General features: G+C 40.5%; 1 protein-coding gene across 2 annotated transcripts in view; it reads right to left on the bottom strand.

Moving 5' to 3' along the window:
* Window positions 1-11,668, bottom strand: part of polq (polymerase (DNA directed), theta) — a 126,009-nt gene extending 114,341 nt beyond the window's left edge. For both annotated transcript variants that reach the window (XM_068040833.1, XM_068040834.1), the window contains exons 1-4: window positions 11,584-11,668; window positions 11,011-11,187; window positions 9,745-9,856; window positions 2,233-3,010 (exon numbers count right to left, since the gene is read on the bottom strand). In XM_068040833.1, the coding sequence (XP_067896934.1) occupies window positions 2,233-3,010; window positions 9,745-9,795 (829 nt within the window). In that variant the 5' untranslated portion in view covers window positions 9,796-9,856; window positions 11,011-11,187; window positions 11,584-11,668. The remainder of the gene's footprint in view (window positions 1-2,232; window positions 3,011-9,744; window positions 9,857-11,010; window positions 11,188-11,583) is intronic.
* Between the last annotated feature and the right edge of the window lie 5,040 nt (window positions 11,669-16,708).

Consider the following 16,708-nt stretch of genomic DNA (forward strand, 5'->3'; position numbering starts at 1 on the left):
TTGACGAGCAGTATTGTTATAAACACAGTATTGATTAGCAATTTCTCAGGGCTGTCATAACAGGCTAACATACATTAAGAGCATCAGTAATTGAAACTCAAAGACAACACGGAAATGAGACAGAAGGGGAGGGGAGTTCAAAATGTGAGGTTCCAAGGTCACAGTTGCTAATGTTTGAATTGATCTACCATTTTGGCAGCAAGGCAACATATAGTTACACTTAAATGGCAACAATGCAAACCATCTAAGTGTATTTGCATGGCACACCTCTTTCCACAATTCTGATCATCATGTACCCATCAACACAGCCAGCCAGATTAAGAACTCTTGATACCCTGGCAACCAAGAACATTCGGGGTCCCTCCACACAAAACTCCGCCCCACCCATTAAAATACAAACTTGTATTAAAATGTATAAATAGCCCCAAAATAATATTTACACATTGCATTGATAATAAAGCAAATTGTATCACAATATATTAGGCTGAAATTAAACTGGTCCAGTGATTGTATGAAATGTTTTCTATGTTATGGTGAGCTTTACCTGGAGCCCCACATTAGGAGTGGCCCTTGGGCACAGATTAATGTGTGTTAATTCTCTTCTGCCACCATATATCTCATGAGTCAACGGAAGATGTCATTTTCTGGGCATTTATTTTAAAATAGTAGCCAGGATTGAGAAAATGAGTGGATGCAGCGAAAATGCCCTAAAAACTTCCCTAAACCTGTCTACTATTTACAATTGACTCATGGTGGGTAAGACGGTACAGTGCAACTGTCACATAAAAACTAGGTGTTGCCACAGTTTCACCTACAGTTACAGTACCTTTGGAATCTTTAGCCCACTCCCCATTTTTAAATATATAATACATTCTTGTTTTAAGCTTTTTATTTTATAGTTTGTCCTTCTTTTAATTGAACCACAGGCATAAATAAAAGCTGAAACATTTTTGTAAATAAGTATTGAATTCCCTCTTCTCCCACTCCCATTGTTTACATTTATCCATGGATCCAATGGCCTGTCACATTAGTGTGGAATTCTTATGCTGTGTTTAACCAAAAAAATAGAAGATCTGGGCCTTGGACTAGTGGAAAATGAAGGAAAGTCATCCCAATGGAGCGACATAAGGAAATGTAAAAGCAAAGAGGCCTGACAAATTTACATCTTCCAACAATTTCTGAAAAATAAAAGACTAACAGAATCTCAAATGCATACTTTAGTAAGCAGACTATGACTGAACTAGAGATTAAGAACATAAGATATAGGAGGTGTAGGCCATTCGGCCCCTTAAGCCTGCTCTGCCATTCAATAAGATCATGGCTGATCTGATCGTGCCCTCAGCTCCACTTTCCTGCCTGGCCCCATAACCCTTGACTTCTTTGTAGATCAAAAATCTGTCTAATTCAGCCATGAATATATTCAATGACCCAGCCTCCACTGTTCACTGGGATAGACAATTCCAAACATTAACGACCCTCGGAGAGAAGACATTCCTCCGCATTTCACTCTTTAAAAGGGAGACCTCTTATTCTGAAACTGTGCCAGTGTTCTAGATTCTCCCACGAGGGGAAACATCCTCTCAGCATCAAGCCCCCTCAGAATCTTATGTTTCAATCAGATCACCTTTCATTCATCTAAACTCCAATGAGTAAAGACCCAACCTGCTCAACCTTTCCTCATAAGACAAACCCTTCATTCCAGGAATCAGCCTAGTGAACCTTCTCATTCCTGCCTCCAATACAAGTATATCCTTCCTTAAATAATGTGGCCAAAACTGTATGCAGTACTCTAGGTGCAGTCTCACCAATGCCCTGTAGAGTTGTAGCAAGACTTCCCTATTTTTATAGTCCATCCTCCTTGCAATAAAGGCCAACTTTCCATTTGCCTTCTTAATCACTTGCTGTATCTGCATGCTAACTTTGTGATTCATGTACGAGGACACCCAGATTCCTCTGTACCACAGAATTCTGTAGTCTCTCTCTATTTAAATAGTTTGCTTTTCAATTCTTCCTACCGAAGTGGACAACCTCACATTTTCCCACATTATACTCCATCTGCCAAATTTTCGATCCAGTAAAAAGTAGCCATCACAAATTTACAGCAGATGGGTGCCTCGAGTTTACTTTCAAAGGCATTTAAAAATGGCTTGAAAATTTGTTTTTCGCATGAAAATTAGTGGAATAGGGGTTTTATTTTGTATTCTTACATTTGCTTACATAATATAGACCTACCTGTTGCTGTCAGGGATTCACTGAGTTTGCTGCCGTTTAACAGACTTTGAGTGAGGCCAGGAGGTGGTGTCAGCACAGGTAAGGAACAACTGGTTTGAGAAAGCTTCTTCTTTTGCAACAGATTTTGGCAGTTTGAACTAAGCATGATGGAACTTCTTGATGTTTCCAAAGTTCTATCTAGTCTGTGTGAAGTTCTAACCTGCCTTTTAACCATAGGTCCTGCTTTTTGACATTTCTGAACAGAAGATGGTTGTTGGCCTCCATTTATGACAGATGAACACTTATGAGAAATCACTATTTTCTTTGCAGTAGGGTGCGACGAAGTATCTGAATCTGGATTGCTGATGGACAAAAGCCTTTGCCTCTTGCCTCTGTTGACCAGCTCTTTACGCCCACTACATAAAGGTTTATTGAACAAATCAAGGCTAGTGTCTGTAATTACTGATGAACTCTTAGTCTTTTCAGCAGCTGCCATTCTTTGCAATGTCTTCTGGTCCACACTGCTACTACTACACTCCCTTGCTGCAGAACTTGAGCACCTCTTGCCTTCACTAGAAGGATTGAACTGATTTACTTCTTCAACTGTGTCCCCACCAGAATTGCAAGTTGCCTTAATATTGTTCAAATGTATAGCTTTTAAAACATCATCTCTCGGAATTCCAGAACTCCAGTTTTTTTCAAAATCCAATGCTGCTTGTACAAGTTCATCATCTAGTGTTAAGGATGAGTCAGAAACAAAGCCAGGACTCCCAGATGATGGCTTGACATTAGCAGGGACCTGAAAGAAAATACAAGTATATGAAGTCATGTGTTTTTATGCATCATCCAGTGGCTGAAACTTCCACTGTTCAGGGATCCATTTTAAGGCCTGGACCAAAAGAAGATTTCAAGGAAATCCATGACAAAAACTGGAAACACATTCATTGGCATTAGCAAGAGAAACAAGAAGTTAATATTTCAGGTGTGACTCTCCCAATTTTACGATGCTGCCTGACCTGTGTATTTTCACATCTTATGTTTTACTTTCAATTTCCAGCATTTACAACTGGTTTTCTTTTTAGTTTAGTTTAGAGATACAGCACTGAAACAGGCCCTTCGGCCCACCGAGTCTGTGCCGACCATCAACCACCCATTTATACTAATCCTACACTAATCCCATATTCCTACCACATCCCCACCTGTCCCTATATTTCCCTACCACCTACCTATTTTAGGGGCAATTTATAATGGCCAATTTACCTACCAACCTGCAAGTCTTTTGGCTTGTGGGAGGAAACCGGAGCACCCGGAGAAAACCCACGCAGACACAGGGAGAACTTGCAAACTCCACACAGGCAGTACCCAGAATTGAACCCGGGTCGCTGGAGCTGTGAGGCTGCGGTGCTAACCACTGCGCCATATCATAGAAACAAACGTAGAGCAATTTATGGCACAGAAGGAGGCCATTCAGCCCATCATGCCCATGCATATGAGAAGTAGTAATCCAATACTAGAGGAGCAGATGATGCATGCAGGTTTTATATGACTGAAAATGATGTCTCAGGTTGAATGAAACAAAGGTGTGATTGGATTTAAAAGTGAGTATGAGGATCTTGAACTCATTCATTTGTGCCCAGAGAACCAGTGGAATTGGAGAGCAAAAGAGAGCGAGAGACAACGAAAACATGAAGACCACAAGCCACAAGAGAAAGAGTTGTGCACTCTGTCATCCAGTCTCTAATATGGGTAGTACTGTGTTAGACTGTGAATTACTGCCTGAGTTTGTGACTATGGTTTATGAGAACGTAACAAACTTGTCCTTGCCTTTATCTCAATAAAGTCAGCTGTTGTGCTGCCAAGTCTGTTCCCACCTTAGAAGGGGGTATAAAACACCCCTATCTTATCAAATCTTACAAGGGCATGGCTACCAGGTCCTGAATTTGTCAGAAGTTTGAAGGGTGCAGGTGGGGAGAACAGCTAGGAAAGCGTGGGAGAGTGGAGCCTTGAGGTGATGTTGGTACACATTAGAGTTTTGGAAGTGGGTAAAAGTAGGGGCATTGGTGGACAATGTTCCAGAGCTGAAAGAAGGTAGTACTGGTGACTGTGCTAATGTGGAGCAGAAAGCAAGTAACTCGGGGCACATGTTTGCTGTGGGTGCATTGCTACTAAATGAGCATGGGATTCAACAGGTGACTTGTTTAGGTGATTCCTTTGTTTTTATTCTCTCTCCTCAGAGATCTGGCAAGCAGAAAACACTTGCAGCTCCTGAAACTACTATAAATTGTTGATACACCTACTATTTAAGAGGTATCAACATGTGCTGGCAGTGGTGGTAGTGATTAGTTAAAGCAATTGTTTTGGTGGACATCTTGGTGGCTGGCTTGGTTTTTAAAGTTACACAAAATCGAAAGTGTGTGCTCAATGGCATCGGGAAATGGTCTATCTCCAGTTCAGGCTCACAAAAAGTGAATGGAAACCCAAGGCACGACAGAGGCAAACTTTGGATCAATGCTAAAGAATCCCCAACAGCTTGTGAGTGCTGGAACTGTGGAAAGAAACACAAGTTCCTCAAGAGTGCTTTTCCCAGCCTTTGAGAAGATAAATAACAAATGCGGAAAGAACAACCATTTTGCAACAAACTACCATGGAAAAGAATTGCCTGCACACAGAGACAGTTAGAGCAAGAGATGAAGAACCAAGGACAAAAGAGTCTTTATTATCAATGAGGTCAGTATTATTGGTTTGGATAACTCTATATGTTTTTTCTTAAGCTGGAGTCTGGCAGTTACCCAAGATTTCAAATTGACACGGGTAAACAATGTAACGTAATTCCACTTTACCTACATCAAAAAGCAACAAGAGATTTCAAGCGTGCAACAGCTGAACTGCTTAAGCCTACGATTATAACTTATGGCAGAAAAAGTCTCCCCATTAGCAGGCGAGTACAAATTCTGGTCCAAAGTGTGACCGTAAGTGTAAGCTCATCGAGTATTAAACACTCCTTGGTTTGCGGCTGGTAGTCATTGATCGCATATACCCTTATTTCAGTAGATGGTGCTGTGTTATTTTTATCATCATACTTAATAAAGTTCTTTCTACCCAGCGGAGCCAAGCTAGAGCTGGTGCTGATGAAATTGTCTCAGAATGGCCAAGGTATAAATTCAACAGGAGAATGCAGGCTGCTGTTGAAACATATGGCCAGCATCGTACAACACTGAAAACTTGCCGAAGGGTGTGAGATCAGAGAGAGAGACTCAGAGATCAATATCTTTGGCTATTCAGTAATGGGGCAAGACAAGTTGAGGGAGAATACCAAAACAAGCTCGACAAGGCAGGTAGATCTGGATCAACGTGTCCAACGTCACATACCAGTGGCTTTAAGGGAAAAGCTGAAGGAAATCCTGGATTGTCTGGTCAGACAGAACATCATCGCTTCTGTAACAATGCCAACCTCATGGTCAATTCGATGGTAGCCATACCCAAGAAGGCTGGCACACTACGCAGCTGCTTAGATCCTAAAGACTTAAATATGGCTACCAAGCAAGATCATTAACCTCTACCAATGACTGAAGATGTGGCTACATGCCTCCAGTGCTAAAGTCTTCACAATTCTCAACATCTGAAATGGGTTATGATGAACAGCCATCATACCTTACAACATTCCACACACCTTTTCTACCATACCACTAGAAGCAGATGCCATTTGGGCTCAGCTCAGCGCCAGAAGTTTTCCAATGAGCTGGTGGAAAGACTACAAGGGATAGAAGTCATTGCAGATGATTTTGTGGCAGTTGGTTTTGGAGAATCGAAGTAGCGATTCCAGACAATGGCAAGAACCAGCAAGTTTACCTACATTGATGCAACAAATGTGGCATGGTGTTAAACATTTAAAAATGAAACTTTGTCGGCAAGACGTCCCTTTTAATGTACATGTTGCTATGGGAGGTGGACTGTGTGTGGATCCAGTCAAAGTTAAAACGGTTTTGGAGATGCTTGTACCGACTTATGTAGCAGGGATCCAGCGATTGCTCAATATTGGAGTAAGTTTTCCCTGCATATATTACTCATAACCAAGCCACTCAAAGGTTTAACGCAGAATGGTTCTGGAGAGAATTGCAAGAATTGGTGCTGCAATAACTTGAAGAGAAAGTCACCAGCATGCCAGTCCTTGGGTATTATAATCTCGAGGAAGAAGTCACTCAGCAATGTGATGCATCTCAAATCAGGACTTGGAGCAGCATTGCTGCAGAATAGATAATTAGCCACGGATGAACAGCAGCAGAGATGGGATATGCAGTGATTAAGAAAGAACTCCTAGCGATTGTGTTCACCTCTGACAAATTTGAAGCTTACATCTATGGCTGAAATGTGGTGAATATTGAAATAGATCACCATCCACTAGAATCAATCGTTCTCAAGCCACTAAACAGTGCATCTAAGAGCCTTCAAAGAATGTGAAGTCTCTAAAAATTTTGTCTGAAAGTATCTAATAAGGGGAGAAGATCTTCCTAGCAGAAACACTGAGCAGAGCGTCACTGCCAGATGTTAACCCCTGTGATTCTGTACATGAGCTGAAAGAAATTGATTATTGCAGATCACTTCCAGTTGGAGGTTCACACTGGCAACAACTTAATCATGCTGCAGCGGATGACCCAGTTCAGAAGCGACTGCATGTTATTATTCTGAAAGACTGGCCTGGAATCAAGTCAGTAGTACTTGAACGCCTCCATCCTTACTTTGACTTCTGAGATGGACTAACTGTCCAAGGGGATTTGACATTCGGAGGACATCAACTTGCAGCATTGCATAAGGAATTAATGTCAGTCGCTCATTCGACACACATTGGTATAGAAGGTTGTATCCAGAGAGTTTGGGACATCCTTCATTTGCCCAGGATATTAACAGAGCTTAAACAATACATTGCAAACTGTGATATCTATTTGGTTCATTGGAGCTTTCCAAGTAAGAAACGATTAATACATCACAAGATTGTGGCTAGGCCTTGGTCAAAAGTTGAGGCTGATTTTCATAAGGTACATGGCCGTATCCTACTCATTTTGTTGACTATTACAGTAACTTTATCTCAGTAGCCAGCCTCACTTCTGTCCCTACAAAGAGTTCTGAGGGAACTCCAAGAGATGGTTACAAGACTTGAGATACCAGACATCCTAGGAATGAATAACGCTCCATTATTTGCGTCAGCAGAATTTGGTGTTTGCCAAGACGTGGGGATTTAAATATGTGACACCATCACTTCACTACCTGCAGTCTAATAGCAAAGCCAAGCTAAGAATGCTGGCAAGCCTATCAAATGACTCCTCGTGAAATGTAAAAGTTCAATCAGAGTTTCTAGCTCTATTAGATTGTCACAATACAATGAAGGTGTAGGTACAAGTCCAGCACAGAGACTTATGGGTCAGAGGTGTAAGACATTACTTCCTATATCGGAAACACTCTTACAGCCAAGATATTCAATGGAGGAAGACACTTGTGTGCTTGTCAGCATAAAGCAACATCAGCAGTATTACTATGATAGGAGTGCTAAACCACTTCAAGAAATACACGCTGGTGATACAGTGCTGATGAAACTCCATGGTAGGACTGGCTTTACAGGTGAGTGACTGCCCAGTGCCCATGGTCAATTGACTTTGACAATAATGGCATTGGCCTGAGAAGAACTGGCCTGTCACCAAAGTCTGCTTCCAACAGACTGTCGTGCTCCTGAAGACGAGAAAACTTCAAGCTTCAAAAGCAAGTACCCAAACCCATGGATAACACTGAGGATCTTGTGAACCATGTCCTTATCAGTGACGAGCAGTGAATGGAGCTTCTTGGAAGTTGAAGCTCATGAAAACATGTTTACAATCAACCATCAGAGATAGCAGGCTATCTGCACTGGCCATCTGTCTATCAAGAATGATGTGCTTCAACATATCTTGATGAACAAAGCTTTTTTTATATATATAGGTTATTGTTATTTATTAGCTTAGTGTTTAATGTTTAGTTTGTCATTTAACTATATTTTTTGATATAATTTATTGCTTAATTTATAAACTTTTGAGATTACAGCTTTATTTCTGCAATTTTCACTAATACTACTACATAATTAAAGAAAGGGCACCAATATACACATTTACCAATGGTGCCATTTTCCATAAAGCCAGTCCTGCTTCCTGGCCACAGTACTTGGACCGCTGGAATTGTACATGTGTGGTGGGTCCTAGAAATAACTCTGCAAGTCAGAGACTCTTCACACCGCAGGAATCGCCATTGGTTGGTTGAGGCCGATGAGTCACCTTTAAACAAAATTCCCAACATTGAGGACTTTTCTGAAACACAGGTCTCCAGTGATCCCCTGAACTATCCACAGTTTCCAAAGAAAGAAACAGCAACACTTGAAACACCTGGTAGTCAGACATCAAAGACTGCAGATTGGGAAGACATCAGCCTCCATCTCGACTGAAGGACTATTTGTTTTTTTTTTTACAGTGTAGCTTGTGTTTGTGTGCTTTGTTTCAGTTAAATTTCAGAGTTACTCTGTTTTTTGAAAAAACTCAAATAAGTAGATTGTACATCTTTTTCTTTTAAGATGAAAGATGTGATGCAGGGCCTACTTTTGCTACAGCTGTGTCCACTCTGAAGCAACATTATGGGATTAATCATGTGACATATCAGGTGATTCCTTTGTTTTCTCTTTCCCCTATGCAGTTCAGTAAGCAGCAAACACTTGCAGCTCCTAAAACTACATAACTCAACTTGTTATTTTTGTATACATAAATTAAACATGGATATTCTAACAACTTAATGGCTACACCTACTATTTAAGAGGAGGTATGGACAGAAAGTACAGTTTGGGATCAAACAGGATGCCAAGCTTCCACCACAATCAGCTGAAAGAATAAATTTATTCTTTTATCAAAACCAGAAAATGCTGGAAATACTCAGGAGGTCAGGCAGCATCTGTGGAGAGAAAAACAGAGTTAGTGTTTCAGGTCTGTGACCTTTAGTCTGTTTAGTGGCAATAACCTGGAACTCGCTGCCCATGAGGATGGTGGAAGCGGAGACAATCAATTACTTCAAAAGGAAATTAGATGGCCACTTGGAGGAAATAGACTTGCAGGGCTAGGGATCGAGCAAGGTAATGAGACTGACTGGCTAGCTCGTTGGAGAGCTGGCATGGACTCGATGGGAGAATGGCCTCCTTCTGTGCTGTAAATGACTCTCTGACCTGCTGAGTATTTCCAGCATTTTGTTTTTGTTTCAGATTTCCAGCATCAGCAGTATTTTGCTTTTGTATTACTCCTTTATTTATTTGATCCAACTTGTCATCATACCCAAGTGTTCTATACTCTTGGTCCAATCATTATCAAAGCATTAATCACAATTTTATTTAGACCACCCACCAATTTAAATACTTCATAATGTTTCTCGCTTGATCATCTTTGTTTTAATAATTCGGCTTATTCTACCTAATTTCTTACAAACGATCGAGTCCAAAATTATGTAGCAGTGCCTGTCTATAGCAAAGCTTACCTCAGCGCGGGTTCCATCAGCGTGATTTTCCTTGTCATCTGAATCTCGCATGTGAACTCGCTGCTGTAAGCGGCCTGAGCGGCGAAGGACTAGGGAATGTGAATCAACGGTGCTGGATTTATAGAAACAAAACAAAAAATAGCACAAAAGTCCATATTAGCTCTTGCACTAGTCACTTTAATGTAACACGGACTCAAGAACAATGTATCCATGTACCACCAGGGCAAAGCAGAGAATTCCAATGTACATCACCGTTCGCTCATCCATTCAGAAATACGTGAGTAGAATATTTCCTTCCATTCAGGAATGCCATCAAGAATTGTAGCAAGATCTGACAGTAGAGAACTACTAATTACAACATTACAAGTGGACTAGTAATAATCCCTATATGAGTGATGCAACATCTGACTTGACAGGTTCACAGCCTTGTTGGAACCTACTTTGGCTTCCCGAGACTAGGATCTCCTGGTTCCCTACTTTCAAAAAACAGATACATGTTTTGTTATTGTTTTCATGACTAACTGCAAGCATCATTAAGTTTCAATCTCCTATACTTTAGCTGTGGTGTGGTATCCGTAAACATTTTCTGTTTGGTGTGTTTTTTTAAAGTATGAATATGAAAGAGCAACAGAATAAGATTTCAGTACATCTTCAGACATTCTACAACATTATATTTTGAGCTGAAAATGTTAGTCTTTTGTGATTTAAAAAAAAATGAGGTATGCTACTGGGCTAGTAATCCAGAGGCCTGGACTAATTATCCAGAGAACGCAAGTTAAAAAAAAAACAGAAAATGCTGGAAATACTCAGCAGGTTTGGCAGCATCTGTGGAGAGAAACAGACTGTAGAGAGAAAGGTCATAGACCTGAAACGTTAACTCTGCTTCTCTCTCCACAGATGCTGCTAGACCTGCTGAGTATTCCCAGCACTTTCTGCTTCTATTTCAGGTTTCCAACATCCGCAGTATTTTGCTTTTGTAACATATGTTCAAATGCCACCATGAATTCAGTTTAAAATATCTGGAAATAAGCTGTCATGAAGCAGTCAGATCGTCCTCTTAGAAAAACATATTGGTTCACTAACATCCTTTTGAAAAAGGAACCTCTATGCAGTATAGACTATGTGACTGCAGTCCCACACCAACGTAGTTAGCTAAGTGTCCTCTGAAATTGTCTAGCAGTCACGCTGTCAGGATTGCCAACAAATGCCAGCCTCTTGCAAGCATTCCGCCATGTCGAAAACAATAAAAACAACAGGGATTCTTACCATTGCTTTCTAATAGAGATCCGATGTTGTCCCAAAAATCTTTGCTGGCACTTGATGGCTGGAATGGTTTCTTTGTTGGTCAATTTTGCAGATTGGATCTATAACCTCACAGCTTTCACAACACCGTGTTTTTGATGTCAAGTCTCCTTTCGATTTTAACCTCGAGCTCCAAGATGACTACATTCCGTACAAAATATATACATTTTTACCTCTCTTTCCATTTGTATCAATTCATATATATTACATCGGTACACATGGATCACATTTAATTTGCTGCTCAAAGCATTCGAACAATAAAGATAATTAAAAGTCAAATTCACGTTCCGCCCACCCACGGGACAATTTCCTTTGTAAAGCTTCTTTAGTTCCATGAAATCGCCCTTTCGGTGTTTTATCTATTCCTAGATATTTAAAATAATATTTTATTATTTGGATAAAGAGGTAACTGAACACAGCCTCCGACAACATTCATTCAGTTTCACAGGCATTGCCGCTGATATGTCAGGACATTAACCAGACAAATTTCAGCAGAATGATGAAATGGAGAGACCCGGGGCTGCTTTCTAACGTTACCCGAGTGAGCAGCAGCACAGCCGGGAGTTATAGGGAACGCCGAGACCTCAGCACCCGCATTTCGTCAATTTCAAACAGACCGCCACCAGAAGCGGAACCAGAACCAGTTCCACCACCGATACCATTCCTCGCGGCAGCTTCTCCCGGTCCGCCTTATTACTTTTCCCCACTGATGCTCTTCCGGTTATTACCGTGGAAACGGTTCCCCCGCCTAGTTTCAACTTGCAGACTTTCCCCGCTCGGCAAAGCTTTCAGAGGCTGAAGTCTGGGGCGAGGTGCCGCTAAATTGGCAGCGTGTTCAGAACCTGCTTTGAACGGTCACACATTGTTCATTGTATTTTTGTGAGACAAATGAACATCGGGAAGCTTAGTTATGAGGCTTTATATTTAAAATGAGGCTGGCTGTTCAGAGAGGGGGCCAATTGGAAGGCCTGACTTTTACTGTCTCCACGAATATCGCCGTCCTGAGAAAGCTTCTCCAAGAGAACTACTAATACCTTTAGGAAATTCAACTCTCACTTTGTCGCCTGCAAGGAAAATCCTCCTGCAATCTTGCAACCATTGCCAGAACATCTCTAGTGCTTACTGTCGGCAGCTTTATAACACAGCTGTCAGGTTCAGAGAACTGTCGGAAGTGATAATTTCACAAAGTGAAACTCATGGCAAACTCATTTAAACATATAAGTCTTTGTTTATTCTATTAAGATTGAACCATATCAAATTGGGCCACATTGTCAGCTTGAAATCAATGACTCGCATTTGGGGAGATCTGCTGTAAGTACTTCCATATTGAAGTTATTCTAGATTCAACTCCCGTACTGTCTCCCATCTCCAAGTTTCTTTGAAATTACTTCAAATGATTTACTGTTCCTAAGTACATTACCGTATTTCCTGCTTTATTAAATATTTCCAACTCTTCCGGTCCAACTCTGTTTCTGTTGGCAGATTGGTCATTCAGTAAAAGTTTATATATTCAGGAGAAGGTAAAAAAAAATCGAGAAAAATTTGGCTTTTAAAAATAGCTTGATTGATAATGTTTCTTCACGTGGAATAGTTATCCGTGTTAATTAGTCTGTCAGACACTAATAAGAAATTAAAATAATTTCATGAAGATGGCATGAATCTGCATAAAGAGCTGTATTTCCTTCCCCTTTCTGACATACTGAAAATTGTTACATTGTGATGGACTTTTCCCATATCTTGGGTCACGACTTGTATTTCAGAATGGGGCAATAGAAACGCAAATGGGACAAGACATGCTGCCAAGGATATGACTGTATAATTAATTAGCAAATTAGAAGCGATTCAATGTAGTAATAACTGTAATAAGGAAGTAAAATCAAAGCATTATATTGTAGATTGTATGTGAGAATAATGAACAAAAGTTGCATGTTGCAAACTGTGTGTGTACTAAACTAAGTAAAAATCAACAAAAACAGTGAGGTGAAACATGAGCATTATTCAACTTACTTGTAAAATGCCTCGAATTCAGTCTAAAATGTTCAACACAGTATTGCCTATTAGAACATCTTCATTAAGATAAAGTTTAATAAAATTCATATACTATAATGAAGTGTCTGCTTTATATTTTATTTAATTAAAATTTTGCTACAGAGTTTAAAACTTTGGAAAGCTTTGCATGAAGTCTAAAGAGTTTGGATACCAACACTAGTGGAGAGCCACAGGCCAAATCTCCCAGCTTGCAGGTTGAAACTATGCCAACCAATCAGTCACTCTGATGTGTAGAGACTTACATTCCCTTCTTATCTTTCAATTACTTAAATGGAATAAGTTCCCCCAAGTTTCAGTAATGCTGGAAGAGACTAGACTGAACTTGAACTCATTTAATCACATTGCAAATAGCTACAACTCCACATAGCCACTTAAGTCTTCATTAGAGGTAGTAGTTGTTGCATATAGTCAGGAGAAACATGATTGCTTTTTGACAGTTGCAATACAAAGGCCTAGCTAAATCTGCTCGTAGTTAATAATTTAGTTATGTATTATCTACAGATCTATCTCCTGGAGCCAAGCACAACTTTTTTTTTTGTTGGTAGGTAGTTAGTACTTAAATCATTTTGGTGATCATTATGTTGTTTGGTGGAATTTGCATAATTTCCTGACAGGGAAGACTCAGTCTCACATATGTTCAATTCAATTCCAGCAGTTCAGTTTAATAGCATTTGAGATTCATGAAACATGCATCACTTTAAGTGATACTTCAGCATTCCAATAAGCACAGTCTGAAGTGAAATGAAAGGTCACATATTCTAGAAACTGTGACTGCAATCTTAGAATATAAACTCTTTTTTGTTAGAGAATAAAGACAATTGACAGTACAATTGAAGGTTATAAAATAACTATGCTTGCTATATCTTTTGGCATATGATTTTACAAACAATAGCACAATTCTCACATTAAAACACTTTAGTAAAGTTTTCATGAACATAATTGTTATTACACACACTAGGTGTGGTCACATCTATTTCCTTTCTGCCTTTCCAACATGTGAAGTTTTCTTCATTATATAATGTGTACTGACAAGTAAACTTTGAAACCTCAGAAGTACATTTGTTACTTTGTTTTATTTTTCACTACCCTGTTCAATGAATATTTCATAACAGCATATTCTCAGAATGATCAGTTCACACCCATCCAGGAATTATGCATTCTGGATGCTCGCTTATAATAGACCTTCATATAGAAGCACAGAGGTTTGAAGTTTACAGCACTGAATGGGACTATTTGACTCATTGGGGGTAATTTTATCCTCCAGAAATGTGTGGGAAGTTCAAATATAGAAAATCAGAACCCAAGCCACCTCAAACCCGCCTACTTCCAGTTTTAACAGAGGTGGGAAAAGGGGCAGGTGACCAAATGCTCTCAGAAAGCAAGTTGGTCATTAAAACATTTTCAGGAGGCAACATAACTCCATTTTAAAAGGTTTCTATTTTTACTTCATGTTGGTTGGATTTCCCAGACCTCAGGAAACCAGCAGGTAAAAGGAGGCAACAAGGGCTGTATCTGTGAGATGTGCCTTTATAGCACTGCTTGTGGGCCTGGAGGAGCAGGAGTGTTTCCTCTAGGCCCAACAAGCTAACCCTGTAAATTTCCACCACCACCCCCCCCCCCCAATCTCCCCCATTCACCCACATGATTACCAGGCCCCACATCACTGACCCCCTAAATAGCTGCATCCCCTGCTCCCAATCTCCAGGATACCTCTGCTCTCCCAACATCTCTCCCCACCCCCATCATTGTTAAACCTACTTCCAGTCTTTCCAGACAGACAGGCAGACAGCTAGCCTGATTGGCAAAAAAAATCAAACACACCCTGCAATTTAAACTCCAGGATATTCAGAAAAATTCACTCTGGATTTTCCACCATAACTCCTTCCCATTTCATCCCCACTCCCTACCCCAGCTCTGAGTGTGCACTTCAGTAAATATTAGGGCCATTGAGCAGAATTTTCGCCCAGCGAGCTGCAATGTAGCGCAGTGAAGACTTCACCTTTAAGAAACTGTACCTTTACAAGATCAGGCCACTGATGCAACTGTAGACATCATCAGGCATTTGTAAGGAGGCAACACCATTTTGACAGACTCACTCAATTCGAGGCTTTACAGAGGGCAGACACACACCAGCAAAGATAAGACCGGCACCTGAAATCATGCAATCCTGATGAGTAAGACAATAAATAGTGTTTGCATTGAATTCTAATATAAAGCCTGTGGTTGTCATTTACAGAAAACTTAAGAACACAGCACAACATTACAATTTCTGGTGACAAGGATGGAATCTGATCCTTTTACTCTTTTCTCTCCTTAAATCCCTGTATCATGCTTTGCTTCAAATGTTTATCCACTTTTCCTTCAACAGATGCAATGGTCTTAGCCTCAACTACTGGAACATACAACACTATGAATTGAATGCTCAGCTCACCACTAGAGCACAAATGCTATGGCAAGTGTTGCAAGCATCACTGATAGCAATCATATGTTTTTAATAATACTTTAATTTATAGTGCCTTAACATATTGGAACATCTCAAATAATTATTTTTGAAGTGCAGGAACGATTGTTCTGTAGGCAAAATGCACCATAGTCCCACAAACAGCTGGGGTGTTTGGCCTGCTTTTTGCAGGTGCTGCTGAAGGGGGGAATGTTGTCTAGGACAGCAGGAAAACTCCCTATCTTTCTTTGAATATTGCTATCTTTAACTTTCACCTGAACCACTGTAACCGAGAGGTATGATTTCAGTTCATCATATCTTCGGAAGGATAACAGCTTCTTGGTACCCTCAAGACTGCATTAGAGAATCAGCCTAGTGACCTAACACCAAGGTAGGAAGTTCCAAACCATGAGATTCTGACTCACAAAGGTCCCAGCTAAGTATCGATTGAACCAAAGTGACCTTCTCTGAAATAGTAACACCAAGAAGCTAATAGCTGTGCATCAAAGATTGACCTTCATGACACTGTACTCTGATTTCTAAACCCCACCCTGAAGAAAAATAGTAGAAATGGCCTGCCCCAGATAACCAGCCGAGTGTTAATTTTACAGCAAAACAACAGTTGAAGAAAACAAAAATAAATTAGATTAATTTGCCACATAAAAGGACTTTTATCCTTCAACTAATTCATAGTACCTGACCTGAAAGTTTCAAAGGAAAAAAGAAAGACTTGCAGTAACATAGCACCTTTCATGACCACCAGACATCTCAAAGTGCTTTACAGCCACTGAAGTACTTTTGAAGAGTAGTCACTGTTGTAATGTAGGAAATACAGCAGCTAATGTGTGCACAGCAAGATCCCACAAACAGCAATGTGATAATGATCAGGTAATCTGTTTTTGGGATGTTGATTGGGAGATAAATATTGGCTAGGATACTGGGGATAACTTCCCCTCCACTTCTTTGTAATAGTCTCATGGGATCTTTTACACTCACCTGAGAGGGTACACCAGGGCCAGAATTTTACGGCCACCCCAACGAGCGGGCTAGTGGTGAGGGGGTCATAAAATTGAGTGGGAGCGGGGACGGGGGGGTGGGGGGGGTCCGTTCCCGATGCCTTCCCACCTCCGCTGCAATTTTACGCCAGGCGGCAAGAAACGGCCTGCCCGCCCC

Source organism: Heterodontus francisci, chromosome 10, assembly GCF_036365525.1.
Source record: "Heterodontus francisci isolate sHetFra1 chromosome 10, sHetFra1.hap1, whole genome shotgun sequence".
Classification (NCBI taxonomy): Eukaryota; Metazoa; Chordata; class Chondrichthyes; order Heterodontiformes; family Heterodontidae; genus Heterodontus; species Heterodontus francisci.